Source organism: Acipenser ruthenus, chromosome 9 (assembly GCF_902713425.1).
Source record: "Acipenser ruthenus chromosome 9, fAciRut3.2 maternal haplotype, whole genome shotgun sequence".
Classification (NCBI taxonomy): domain Eukaryota; kingdom Metazoa; phylum Chordata; class Actinopteri; order Acipenseriformes; family Acipenseridae; genus Acipenser; species Acipenser ruthenus.
In genome coordinates this window covers 7463074-7478614 of record NC_081197.1, presented here as the reverse complement: position 1 = coordinate 7478614, position 15541 = coordinate 7463074, and the positions used below count along the sequence as shown (strand labels likewise).

The window sequence follows — 15541 nt, the reverse complement described above, 5'->3', positions numbered from 1 at the left end:
GAAGCTAGCTAGTTTTTCAGACAAACATGTTTTTCAATATTCATTTTCTGATACCGTTTGTTTGAATAAAAACAAAAAACAGCTTTACGACTAAGATGATACGATAACCTTGTAGTTCTGCCGTGACAGGAAAGCAGCCATGAGAAAATGTTCCAAGTTGCAGTCTTTTTTTCTTCATTCTGAGATATTATGAAATATTGGGTATAGTTTCCAGTAAGTATCCTACACCATTTTTCAAGATGTATTTTTTCGTGCAATGTTTTTTGATACCACACTCAGGTAGACAAGATTAATCTATCAATTATTTTTCAATCAATCAAGCCCACAGGTGTGATTAATTAGTTTATCATGAATCGAAATAAAGTATATTTCCCTGCATGGTCAGTGTGTCGGTGTGTAAAGGGCAGCGAGATGCCTTAACATGCAACAAGCACCTCCAACTCATATTTTATATTCTCTGTGGCTGTACAAGAGCAGATTGCAATAACAGGCTTACAAAATGGTCTGTCTGCTAAGTAATGACCTTGGTTGCCATATGCAATCATGACCATCGATCAGCAGTGCAATCTGCTCAGATAAAGCCCTTATCAACTTTAAAAGGACTGAGACGTCTACACTGTTTTTTTTTTTTGTTTTTTTTTTTATTCTGCATTTAGTTGGGCACACCCTTGTCAGCCAGAAAAGCCAGAAAAGCACACCTGGGGCTTTTTACCTGTGTTTACCTGTGTTGGGTAAGCTGGTTAAGCTGGTAACTCAAGTTTAGAAAACTGCAGGTTGATGGGATACAGTCACTTGAAATACCTATAGAAGTGGGGCAGTCCACCAACGTATAATGATTGTTTAAAGGTATAGATAACCTATATGTCAATATATAACTTTAAATACAGGGTGATTAGAAAGTAAGTTTACCAAATCAATGATATGGTGTGTTGATGTGGTAAACTTACTTTATAATCACCCTTTACTCAATAATACAATCTTCAGTAATACTAAAAGTAGAAACTTCATAAGCCCTTTGCAGATAATAGAAACCTCCTCTGTGAATTCTCTCATCAGATCATCTTGTATATCACATACTGCAACCGGGAAATAAAAGGACTTTTGTGTTATTCCACATCATGTAGAGAAAAGTAATAACGCAGTTTAAAAAAAAATAATATACAACTAATAAAAACAGCATAAAGAAAAAAAAAATTAAAGAAAAAACAAACAAGGTGTAACAGCATGAGTCTCCATAAAATATACAGGAAGTAAGATCCTGCCACACAAACAGGAAGTGAAGTGTCTTGTTTATTGAAGGGAACTATGCTCATAAAAGTATTACCATTATGTAGGCATGATTTGGTAAGACTGTGCTCAGAAAGGTTTGTTGTGTTAAATGATGCGTGATTTACCTTTGTTTAAACGTGAATTCGCCCTATGACATGAATAATTCAGTACCTCATATTTGTAAATAAAGGTGGAAGCTGACCAAGCATGCTAAATGTCATATTAACTGAATAAACCTTCCTCTCAAGGTCAGCTAAAATGTCATCTTGATCTTTAGCCGGATAAATAAACAGGTTCAGAAAACACTTAATCCTGTACAACAGACGAGGACCATGCTGGGGATTTTTTTTGCAATTTTAGGAGGGCTAGTTCAACTTTTGTTGCAAATATTGGTAGAGGGCTACACATTGCAAACATATGACTTTAATGTTCCTTCCATGCCATGCCTGGACCAATTTAGCTAACAACTTAAAAACCATATTACACACAGTTCTGTGGGTAAAGTAACATGAAATATGAGACACCCCATAACAGCCTAGTCCTGATCCCTTTCATTCTTCATTTTATTTGATTAGTATTACAAAAGGCTGTTGGCACTGACAACAATATCTACTCTATCTGAAAGTACAGCATGGATAAACTGACATTTACTGCCGTTTACAATAAATGTGTTGAATTAAAAGGCAGGTGGTGAGCACCCTCGCCTAGTCCAAACGCATAAACACCTATCTGTTTTACAATAAATTATTCTGTGCTTATTATCCAACATGTTGCAATTATGGATTGCAGAGCATAAGAGCCTAGGTTTGCAGTGTTTCTAAGGCAACCAAATCAAGTACCAGTGTTGCCTGTAATGGAAAGCCATTCCATCCTGATTGTAAGTCAGTGACAGGGGTCTGAAATAAGTGTATTAGACCAGAGTGCTGAGAAAGCATCACAGTGGCTGAAGTTCTAGCTGACTCTTCTAAAGGTTTGCTGTTAAAACTGCTTGGGAAAAAAAATGTAATGGTGACAAAGCATAACCAAGCATAGTAAAGTATAGAGGAGAATGGTAAAGCATATTATTAGCTTAGTATACTGTAAAGATGAGCAGGCTGGTATGTTAATGCAGGCCTGAATGCAGTATATAACATACAACTGGGAGCACTTTTATATAGGTACTACGATGAACATTCACTTCAGCCTTATTGGACTGCTGCTATTTTTTCTTATTCTTTTGGTTAAACAATCAAGTTTTTCTTGATCTAGAAGCAGCTAGATGTATTTGAAATGCTGAAAACTGAATGATTTAGAATCCAACTCCAATGAATAAATATATAGAAGTATAATATTAGGGCAGTTATACTGTATATGAAAGATATATAGATCCTCAGTCTCAAACAAGGATCAACACCAGTTTCCAGTGCAGGTACATTTTCTTAACTCTTGTATAATGTAATGTTAACATGAATATCCTGTTTTATATACAGAGACTGACTGCAAAAGGCAGTAACTGCAGAAGTCTGTATTAAAAATGGTATCAGTGCATAAAAACACATAACAGGTCGCACATATTTTAAAATGATATGGAACCCTTTTAGAGGATATGAAAAAAAAGGATTTGCAATGTACTGAGTAATGTACTGTAAGAGCTTTTGGTAATACAATATGCATACTGCATGATATAACAAGAAGCATATGGAATTGTCATGTTTGCAATATTTAACAATTTCATGGGCCAGGGATAATGCAATTACTTCAGTGGAATTAGCTGCAGACAAAAGCCATTACAGAATGCACTAGGTGTACCAAATCTAATTAAAGCTTTTCACTTCAAAACATACAATAGTCAAAAAATAAAACACAATAAAAACGCCTCAGTAGCCTCTGTTAACCATGACAAATTAGACTCCTCTGCTAAAGCATTAGATTTTATTACATTAGGTTTACACACTACAGGATCATGTCCAGGTCTTGGCCACTAGATTCAATCCTTCACAGATAGTAATACACATTTTCTATGTGAAGAAAGCGCTTGTTGAAGCTCTTTCAAAAAGGTTACCCTCCCAGGATAGGCTGGAGACTGATTTAAGCTGCATTTTGTTATTGTAACAATTCAGTTATCTGAATTACAGATGGTGCCACAGACAAACTACAATTGAAAGAATACAAAAGACCAGGACAAAGGTAGAAATAACAACAAAGCACATTTTCAACAGAAAAAAATTATATATTTATATGAATATATACATGTATAATTTATTTGTTTTATATATTTATCATAAGAAATAGGCAGATCAGTTTTCAGGCATTTGCCAGACTGATCACTGTAAATAAAGTCTTGCTATAAAGAGGATGGAGGATGTTTTAATGCACAGCTGCTCTCTTTGTATTGGAATCATTGTGCAAGTGGAGCAGCTTTTAAACATGGGTAGAATTGTTCATAATCTGACTAGTTCATTTAATATTACATCAGGAATGGACTGCAGCACAGTCTCTTTGTTTACTGGTCATTTGGTATCTAGTCAAGTGGTTGTCTCCTAGTGTAATACTGTAACATATAAAGTACTATCCACTTCTCCAGCGCAGGCATGGATACCATTACTCAAGAGCTTCTGAATTATATTAATAGCGAAACTTCAATGTATGCCCATTGATAACTATTTATATTACATGACTGGTGAAGTGCAATTATACACTCAGTAGCCCTGGATATATAATGCTTTAATCACTCTTTGCTTAACTCTATGTTTTCTTCACTGTTGCCAGTATCCCTTGGTAATGAGATGTAGATCTCAGGGGTACTTGTCATATTACATGTACTGCAAGTGTGAAATGTTAGAGACAGCATAGAAAATCGCAGGGCCACTAAATGCAATTTGATTTACTTAATGTAAAGGTAATGTAGAATACTGTGTAGGAAACAGACTTGTGGGTTTTTATTTTCAGTCAGTTTGCAGAGATAGAATGCACACTTCGATGACATGACTGCATAAGGCGCTGATTTTGCAATGGTGAGCAATAAATAAATGGACAGTTCTAGAATGTACAGTACTAAAATGATTTGGAAGCATTATTTTGAGTTCTAGGTACTGTACACTCTAGCTAGTTTATTAGATGCACAACTGTTTATCCCTTAGAATAATTAAATAATGGAAAAGATTCCAATAACAGCTCAAATACATGCTGTTATATATATATATATATATATGTCAACATTTAAAGCCTTTAATTTGTAAGGTAAGGATTTATGATGAAAACAGGGTGTTAATGCCTATATTGATCTATTGATCAACATCAATATACAATTAACATTTCTTTTTTTTTGTGAAGATAGAATCAAACTGCTAATGTTACAAAAATAGCAACAACCAACAGTAATAATCAACTAAGGCCCCAATACAAAATAGAGTGCGCAATTATGGTATAAAGCACACTTTGCAAAATGGCATTTGAGTTTCTGACATTCCTGTTCAGGGATATAAACGAAGTGCTGTATTATTCTAGTAAAAAATATAGATACTGTGCATTTGCTTTGCAAAATACGAACAGAAAGCCAAATGCACTGTATTAAAATGCTATCTGAAGTCACCATACAATTCAAGTGTGTGTTTGTGTGAAGTGGACCAAGTATTAATCTTTCCAAATCTTCTACATCTCTCCAGTCTTACAATTTGTGTTGTCTTGCACATGTGAGCTTCTCATTCACTGTTCAAAGAACTGTGTCCCAAAGGCATCCTCATTGTTTTAATGTAACACGTTTGTGTCATAATTCACACTGTTTCTGCAATAAATGTGTACATTTCAGTCAGTGCATTGCAGCAAAATGGTGCTGATACCTCTACTTGTGCTGAAAAAATAATCTCAAAATAAGGCTCACAGTGAGTCACTCACTTATGTCTGAAAAGAACATTTTATTAAAAGCAGAATTCAATTATTGACCACTAAACAATATAACACGCATTATTTTCTTTTGTTGTTTTTTTGTTTTTTTTTTTTAACTGCAGGGTTTGTAATAAAGTTACCTCTCATAGAATATTTATGTAGCATCTTTCAGAAAAAGAACACCAAATCGGATCACTTGTAAAAGTTAGAAGCATTTATTCCTGAAAAAATGTAATAATTTATTCGTAAGGTCCAGAAATAAATGGTTATTCCTGGGTTTTTCACTAGCTGCTGCTAGTGGGGAAGGCAATCGTGAAAAACATTTGTAATCGCTTCATTTTCTTTTTTCATTATGGTAGAAATTAATATCCAAGCCTGTATTAAATCTAACGTTATTGTCGTACCTTATCTTAGTAAAAAATATCCTAGTACTGTAGCTAATCACTGAGATTAGCTCCTGGTAGCAAAAACCAAGTAATAGTGCAGGTGGTAAAAGTGGGGTTCCAAAGCTTTTTCTAAAGACCTAGTCAGTAGCCGTAATTATGAGATGGTGGTATTTGTATTCCGCCTTAAAACGAGAATACGCACCAGTGGAATAGCATTTTTGGGTAAATGGGAGCCACAACCATGCTGTCTTATAACCGGTACTGTGATATAAAGGTTCCTTATAAACTGGGAGGACTGTAATGTATTACAGGAACTGGAACCAACAATGCCTTCAAATAAAAGAAAGAAAGCTGCTGCACATGTGCCACAGGCTGATGTTATTTTTTAACTAATCACCTACTGGGCAGTATTTTCAAAAGGTCATAGTTTTTAACTCCAGTGTTAATCAAGAAATCAGTATGTAGCATTGGTTTGGGGATTTTCAAGCGGTCGTTATGCCTATTTCGTTATTAAATAATTGTCCTAATGCGATTTCCGAAATTATGTTGATTTACGAAATAATGTTAATATTTTAATGAGCAGTGCTTCTTGCGACTATTTTTTTTTTGTTTGCGTGGGAATTTAAAAGCAAATCTGTGTTGTCATAATTTATCAGGAGTTCATTTGCACTTGGAAAAGGGGGGTGTTAATTAACGAAAGAGTATATAACGCACCTTGAAACACAAATGTAACAGACCTCGGCTGTGACGCCGACGATACAGAGAGAATGTACAGGAGTTCATTTCTCACAGACTACCTAGATAATTCAATATTTGTAGTTATGAAAATATTTTAATATCTATACTTGTGGTTATGAATGAGATGTATTCACTTGTTGTTTTAACCACTTGTAACCTTACGGAATGTTTGTGGTATTGCTAAAATGTTTCTGCACCCATGTTACTACCAAGAAATTATAAATCCAACTATAGCCTATTCTGCAAACATACATTATATGACAGCTGACCTCTACTGTAGATTTTATTTGAATTATACAACTGAAATCTTGGTATAGAAAACAGCATATTAGATATTACAATAAAGTTTCCTTAGGTGATTGTGGCTTTGCAATACATCCTTGACTTTTAACACCTCTGTCTAATCCACACAAGAACGAAGAGCAGGCATACAATGCCCCCCCCCCCCCCCCCCCCACTTCTAATCATGTTGAGTTTATTTTATAAACAAAATTGTACATTGTGTATTGGGTTAGGCCGGGAGTTCTATCATCATTTTAAAGGCTTAATAAGTATATAATGCAGTTTTACACACATGGCATACATGTATAATATAAATAAACAAACACAAATGGCACGTCACATGTATTTATTTCTAGCCTACAATCATACATGCTAAAATACATACAAAATTAGACGTCAACATAAGAAAATAAATTCCAACCAATATACCTGTATATAGATGGCTTACAGTATTTTTTTTTACCAAAAAAAAGATTTCAAAATGCACATTAAAATAGTTGTATATAGTAAGCCATGGCATAATATCACCCCCTAATGAGGGGAAATGACTAGTGGGGTTTAATTATTATTATTATTATTATTATTATTATTATTATTATTATTATTATTATTATTATTATTTTTTGTAATCCGTGCCATCCAATTTTTACCCACACGCCAGATAATCGAAATCAAAAAGCAATAGTTTTTCATGTGACCCTGCTTTAGCCAATTGGGTTGTAAGTTGCAATATAAGGGTTTAATTAACCAAAAAAAAGCTCTTGACTACTGAGAGAACTACAGACCACTTTTGAGACCTAGACCATCTACAATTGGTCACATGATACCATTTTCAACCAATCAATTCCAAATGCAAACTCAAGGGTTTTTAGGAAACTCAATAGCTACAAGACACTACACTATCTCAACACTCTCCACAGAAATAATTTTTTCTGTTATCAGCTAAGGCATCAGTAATTTGTGCACTTAATAGCACAGTGACTGAGAAGGCTAACAATCTACAAGGCAGCTTAAGCATTGTTATAATTGTTAAAGCTGATCTGTTCATTGCAGAAACGGCCATTCTGACCTTGACTCATAAATGTTTTAGTGCAACTCGAAACGGCCTCATCAGCAAACATGTACTGTAGTTTAGAGCAGGTAGTCTGGTGCAGGTTTGAAAGAAGCCATCCCTCGAGTTAAGCAGTGAAATGTTCTTACCAAGCAAAATGCAAAGTTATTATTTTTCATGCACACGCAGTATGGGTGTTTGTATACAAAGGAATTCTACCTTTCAAAATAGGACTACTGTAAATAGCCACACTCTCCCTTGTGTTAATGGAGTATTCTTTATATAAGGTCCGTGCAATATAGAAATTAATATTGTTTCATTGTAATTTTTTTTTTTAATTAAGCAGATGTATTTATATAAAGTGTGATTCCAGCAGCCTTACTAAATTAAAAAAACAAGCCTTATGATTACAGCACAAAGGAAAATAGATCCCTTGTTCTAATGAGGACCTAGGGGGCTTAACTTGGTTACCATGAATCAGAAAGAATCAAATAATGTTAACCATTCTTAGAAACCCCCTCTCTCTTATCTTATGAGGGGTTTGATTGACTTGCTAGACTATATCCTCTAACACTGTGGAGCAGTTCTTCAACCAAACAGACTCTCTTCTCAATTAATGAAACAATGGAACAAAAGGAAATCTCATGAGGTACTAAAACTAAACATTCTTGACCAAAAACAACAACGAGTTTTGCTTGCATTCACATGTCTAAACAATCATTTTTTGCAAGTTTACATCGATATTTTTTTTTTAAATTTAGTAGTCGTCAATTAGTTTTTGTTGTTGTTTTCTCCCAATTTAATAGTGTCCAATTATTTTTGTTTAGCTCAGCTCACCCCCGCGCTGACTCGGGAGTGGCGAAGACAAGCACACGCTATCCTCCAAAGCGTGTGCAATCAGCCGACCGCTTTTTATCACACTGCAGACTCACCATGCAGCCACCCAGAGCTACAGTGTCGGAGGACAACGCAGCTCTGGGCAGCTTAAGGCAAGCCCACAGGCGCCCGGCCAGACTACAGGGGTCGCTGGTGCGCAGTGAGACAAGAACACCCTGGCCGACCTAACCCTCCCTCCCCCCGGGGCGGCACTTGGCCAATTGTGCGCCACCCCCTGGGAGTTCCCGTCCACGGTCGTCAAAGGAATAGCCTGGACTTGAACCGACGACATCCAGACTATAGGGCGCATCCTGCACTCTACGCGAGTGCTTTTATTGGATGCGCCACTCGGGAGCCCCACTTTACATCGATTTTAATAGAACATTCTACACAAAGGATAGTAAAGAAGAATGTTCTTAAATTTTACATTGCTGATATCTTAATTCAGTCCCAGTTAAACCTCCAAAAGCTAGTGGGACACCATCAGCCCAGCAACCAAAAGGTGGCTGCTTTACCTGTGACTCACGTGTTTTCAATGTCAGGGTTTTTTTTCCAGTGAACTATTGAAGTAGATTTTGGAAACGAGTGCAACTTTGAAATATTTAGTACATTTAATAATAGCTTTAAAAAATACCATTATAAATGCAATACACATGTACCTTAAAGTGTTCCAGAACCCCCTGCAGTGTTTACAAGAAACTTTGTCGTTGTTATTTTTAGTTTTTTTAGGGTTTTTTTTTTTACATATTTTGGATAGTTTTTATGTTTTTTTATAGTTACACGTTATAATTAAATAAATTAGAGAATTAATTTTTTTCAACTTTTACTTGGGAGTGTTCGACGAGAGAGATTTTTTCTTCTGAACATCACAGTGTATCCAGTTCATGCTCCCTCCCAACACTGCTGGCGCGCTGATTGAAATGAGTGGTGTATTGTGGGAACTGAAAGTCAGCATACAGTGCGATCCTTAGAAGACATTTTTTTTCTCCTGGCGAACCATGTAAATGTTGAGAAATGTGTTGCCCAGTTGAATTATGACCCATGATGTGCGATTAAAAAATCATTAATATGTTTAGAAATATTACGCTGCGATAAGGGACAGTAAAGGTAACGTAATGCATTTCTTGCAAACTTTGGAGGGTGTTCTGTAACACTTTAATGGGTGTGTGTCTTTATAGGAACATGTGAGACCTATGAATTGTGGGTAATATATATATTAGGTTTTACCAAATTCAGTTTTCTGGCATTTTCTAAAGACTACACTGGTATCACACAGTCAGTCTAACTATTAAACAAAACATCCTAGAGTGAGGTTCAATGGGCTCATTCTTATTCCATTTAAAGGGCAAATAATATATATAATTTTTAACTGAATAAACTACTGCCAATTAAGCGCACTTCAAAGAACTGTTCCACATTTCATCGTTATACAAGATGCAAGTTAATTAAGTTAAAGCTTGGTAGCAATGACGATAGCAACTGAGAGCGCACACAAGAGTTTTATTAGCTCTGAAAGACTGGTTTGTTTTTCTCTTCAAACGTTTTATTAATTTAAAATGTCTGTACATCAGTAGGAAGTGCCGTCACATGAAGGAGTGCTCTGCACATGTAGTGCTTTGCTGTTTATGCTGCCAGGCATTTGAGCAATCAGGCCTCTGCTAAATATGTTCTGAATCGACCACTGATCATTTCAATAATATACCTAATTGAGGGTAGTTCTGAAAGCCAGAGCTGGTGCAGGACTAAAATGAGTTTCAAACCGTAATTAGTTTTCTAGCTATCCAAGAGTACTGCATTAGCGAATTAACTGTCCCTTTTAAATAAATTCTGATTTAAATCAACAAAATAAGAACATTTCCTTTAAATGGAAGTAGTATGGGATCTTCAGCCTCCACTAGTTTAAAAGGTTATTCATTCATCACTTCAAAAACACTCAACCATAGATTTTCAGTCACAGCAAGCTATAAATAACAACTTAAATAAGACATAAGATAAAACTGATAAAAAACCAAGTCAAGTTTTATCTTGTTTTATCTTTAAGTGTCAGAGGTCAGGGTTATTGTTGGACAGGATTAAAACTCTCTGTGGCTCACCAAGTAAATTACTGCTGCTTAAAATGCAGAGTGGGCCATGCAAGAGCTGTTAAACTTGTTTGCATCAAACTGCTGATATTGGCTAAGTTTATGGAGAATAATCAGCTCATTGCCTTTCAAAGACCCTTATTGGTCTGGTGCCCACTCAGTCCAGCCAGATTCCCCAAGCTGGGCCCAGGCCTCTAGGGTTCAGTCTTTCAGTAAAAACAGACGATTGGCTTGACAGCAGGAACACAGTCCTCCTGCTTGTTAAGTGGATTGTAGTGATGAGGCAACAGTCAAATACGGCAATTCAAATTGTGTAGAAAACTGGGATCAAATACATTTAAAAATTCATGCAAGTGGTGTGCTTTACCGAAAGTGCATCTCAGTTGAAACTCTGAACAGAGATTCTGAAATTAAGCGAGGAGGAAATGAAATCGCTACTTTATGAGCTGCCCGAGGCTGCAAGTTTGAGTAAGAGAGAATGGAAATACTTTGGCTTCTGAAAGACAGTGGAGAGTTCAAGAGTGTACTAGTGAGAGCCCTCAGGGTTCAGAGGACAGGTAAAATCAACTTTTGCAATAAAATCAGAGAGAGAAGGTCTGCAGGTAAAGAGTATAGAATGGTTTATGGACCAGTAATAGAAAATGTAAGTGTTTTCATGGTCTGACCTGAATCTCATTTGAAAATCATAGAGGAAACATGACGGTAATTATGGGTTCAAATTTCATCTTTAAGTGCAAGTAGTGTCAAATGTCACTTTAATTACTTTTTTAGATGTCCTTTTCTTTTGTTCTTTCTTTTTTAATGTTTGCAATCATTCTGAGTGCTTTCTGTTGCTTCCTTGTTGAATATTACCACTTTTCTCTAAATCTGTCTTTACCTGATCTGAGCTTGACCGGAGAATCATAGTGCTGTGACTAAAAGCTTTCCTCTTTCCATGCTAATAATGTGCCAATGTTACCTAACAGCTCCACCTACTCTATCTGTCACGTGATCTGAATGGAATGAGGAAGACTGTTCAGTCCTGGCACTTACTGTACTCCAGATCAAAGCTATTTCAAAGCAAGGCAAAGGAAGTTTAAGAGAAAACTGATATGGGAGCAACAGAGCCCAGAACCACCAGAATGATTAAAACACCATCAAATAGTAAAACATACACACACACATCTGAAGGTTTGGAATAAACTACTGTATCATATCTTCCAAACGTTGGATCACTTTTAGTTGAGTTCATGATTCACACTTTTTACTGTTTATCAATCTGACAAGAAAACAAATGTTTGTCTTATAAAACCAGTAAAAGCAATTTAGACACACTTACTTTCAGCTGCAGAATATGATATAGTCACTCAAAGGCAGCGTGGTGTTTCATTTTTATATCTCATGTTGGAGTGCTGGCACATATTGTACAGATTATTCCTTCCGTAGGATGTACACCTATTATCTGCTGCCTCTGGCAAGTGTGGGATCTACTGGGCTTCCACACCTCTCCAAAACCTGATGTTTGCACCCGCTTAGAAAGCAAGTCCTCATTTACCTCAGATACCCACACCTATATTCTCAATGTACCTGACTGTACATATTAACGTGGTCCCTATTATCTTGACATTACCACAATGCCAAGTTCAAGTTTCCATAGAAACTTCCACGTAGAAGCACAGCTGCTGCCCTCTGAAGACAAATTGTCACTTTAAATGATAAAAAAAAACAACCCACACACAACTACTGAACCCTTTGTGGATGACTGAAGGCCAGATGGCGTCTTTGAAATTTAAAGGCAATGGAACTACGCTGCGCAGAGCTTCGCCCCTATTATCATACACACTTTTCATTATGAGGGTTGAGGTTATATGCACTATGTATTGTATCAGAAAAAGGTATTTTGAAGTGTCCAAGATAAACTTATTAGGGTTATTGGACTTCAACGTATTCTGTAACATATCCACTTGTACTCCAGGTAACCAGCCAAAAGGTGTAGCAAAAGAAGCTTATGTCATGTTTGCATATTTTACAAGGGAATCCTTTGATGAGCATGCAGTCCCAATAGTATACCAACACTACTTTATATTGTATATTCAGGAATATGCAAGAATTTATCCGGATCTCTGGTGAACAAAATGTAACACTATTTGTCACCTGAAACTCCATCTCTAATTAGTAATCATCATGATTTGTAACACATTTATATGTTGTTAAAAGTCCCTATAAACAAACGGGGGGAATCATATTTATGAGAATGCTGTTCTGCTAATGTGGGATGCTTTTGCAAGTCTTGTTTATTACACATTTAAGGCTGTGCCTTCTCTTTTCTTACACAGTATGAAATGTATTTTTTTCTTTAACATAAAAAGCCCACAGAAGCATGGTTTGAGCACCGATGAGGAATAACTGTCCGCTTGTGCTTATCTAAAGATACAACATATGGAAGTACTGTAACTTAATAATGTGATGTAAAAACAAAGTTCTACTTGACTGTTTAAAATATGATCAGGTCCATTTTCTGGTTCTTACAAAACATACCAATCCCAATTTGGTATGCGAGCATGTGCACCCTGACATGTGATGTGCCCACCATATTACACCTATGGTACACCGCTCAAGAACTGCTGGTGAAAAACTCCCTGCAACGGAGAGTGGAGAGCTTAGGGGTCCCAGCTGTGAAGAGCAATGGAGGGATCTTTGAAAGAAGTCTTATTTTGTTTTTTTAGACGTCGTCTACCCACCAATGAGGCCATACAGAAGGTCTTCCTTGTGGCCATGGGTTATTTCACTCAGTGGCTTATGCTCCTCCAGATCAGTTTGTGGCTGTGTCAACTTCCCTGAAGATCACACTGGAGTGTGGACCTTGCTTCTGGCTGCCAGAAACTGGGGATGACCTCGTCTCCACCAGCTTCAGCACCACATGGATACCATCCACCAAGCAGGATGTTTCAGTAACCATAATTGAAACGTCTAGCTCAGCTACTGTTGTTCACCCCAAGGACCAAATACAGATATAGAAAAGTCAAGATGCAGTGGTCGATAATAGAAAGCTGCTTGATAAAACAACCTTGTCTTTGAATGGTATTGCATCCCAGTGAGTTATTATAGTCATTGTACTAAAAAAAGTTTAGTGAGTGAGTAAAGATTAATTAATTTGGATTTACATGTATGTAACTGAATACTCATTTAAGCTTTTCACAAATGTCTGGAAAATCTGACATTTTATTTGCATATATTTAAAGAAACCTGGTTCTTGAAATGCATGCAAACTTGCCTCTCTGTGGCATCACTAATGAAATGCAAGCACTAAGAAATTAGACTTTGCATTTGAAAGAGGTAACATTATAATTACTGTATATAACCCTATGACATAACTGTCCATTTGATCATTAATCCCGATTATTACTGTTGCTGGAATAATCAAATGTACTGTCATCACAAACATACTACTTTGTCTGTTTTATACTTCTGCTTTACAGATTCCTGCTTCAAATCAAGTCACAATATTTAAAATACTGTACATAAAATTAAGCAGTGTACCTGTGCTATTCTAATGTTTCCAAACCCCATTACAAAAATGTGTTTTTCCTACCTGACATATTTGTAAAGTAAAATACTACATTCAAATAATCTACTTCCCTTTATAATTCCCGTTATGTTTCCATCTTTCCAAAAAAAACAAAAACAATGTTCTCCCTAAATAGAACTCTGCAAGTCTTCAGCAGTCCATGGTTGTGTTCTGTAAAACTTTTTAGTTGGTAAAAAAAAAAGACTTCAGGTTCCATCTGTTGTCCCGTTTTTTTCAGTTTTTTTTAAAAAAAAAACGTACCATAGCCTAACATTCTAAAACGTAATTTTCCAAAAAAACAAATCATGATAGGACAGTAAATGAGACAGTTTACTTACATACATACATACATACATACATACATACATACATACGCATGTACTCCCAAGTAAATCTAAATAGCATCATTTTATTAACGCACAAAAGACAACATTTTTCTATACCGTTACCTTCCCACCCCACTTTACAGTAAATCACGACTACAGTACACGACCCCACGCTGATAAAAACGCACTTACATATCAGATGCAGCAGGTTGGTACTGCTGGCTCCGGCACAGAATGGAATGTCCACAAGCCTGTCCCATTTCTCATCGTGGCTTATTCAAAGTAGGGTTCCGGAGGAGCTCAGTTCAGGTGGTGGTGGGGGCGGGGGTGGAAAGTTTGTACCCCCCACCTCTCCAGTCAGTGTCCCCTAACCTCTGAATTTGAAGGGAGAACGGCTCGGGCTCTGTTCGAGTGCGAGAGAGAGTGTGTTTGTGTTCGCGTCTCTCTCTCTCTCTGTGGTGTGGGAGTGGATTGGGAGTGATGCTGTAACAGATCCTGATGCAGCATCTGAAGCATGCGGAGAGATACGGGCAAGGAGAAGCATAGATGCTCTCTTCAAACCCTCAAGGGTCCAGCCACGCTGATCAATGCTGATGCTGCACTAACTGGGGCTGTGTTAGCAGGGGATTGCTAACAGCTGTACCGTAGTGGTATTATAAACGTGCACTTCACATCTCAGTAATAAGCTGTATTCAGTCTCTACGTGTGGATTAGTAAAGTAATTTGTGTTGTGTGAGTTCCTATTATTATTAAAGATTTTGATATTGTCAAACAAAAAAAAAATGGCCATTATCCAGACACGTGTGTAGACAGATACAGTAAACAGACCAGATTGGACAATAAAATAATTAGTTTGTCAAATGCATTTCTATATAAAATATTCGAATTAGCGTCATCACAGTGCTCTTATTATGAGCATTGACTTGAGCTAGCTATTGAAAACATAAAAACTCAAGAGTTTAAAAAGCCTGAGTATGATATGGTATTGTGGTTCATATAAATATAAACAACATTAATAACGCTATATAAAAATACTAATTCAATATTATTAGTCTATTAAGTAATGTCATTTGGAACTATTATACTTCAGAACTTTTGTTCTCAATTAATCAAATTGACTC

At 36.4% G+C, this 15541-nt stretch overlaps 1 protein-coding gene across 1 annotated transcript in view; it reads right to left on the bottom strand.

Moving 5' to 3' along the window:
* Positions 1 to 14948, bottom strand: part of LOC117405690 (cGMP-dependent 3',5'-cyclic phosphodiesterase-like) — a 171831-nt gene extending 156883 nt beyond the window's left edge. The window contains exon 1 of the mRNA XM_059031030.1: positions 14613 to 14948. Coding sequence (XP_058887013.1) covers positions 14613 to 14680 — 68 coding nt within the window. The 5' untranslated portion in view covers positions 14681 to 14948. The remainder of the gene's footprint in view (positions 1 to 14612) is intronic.
* Between the last annotated feature and the right edge of the window lie 593 nt (positions 14949 to 15541).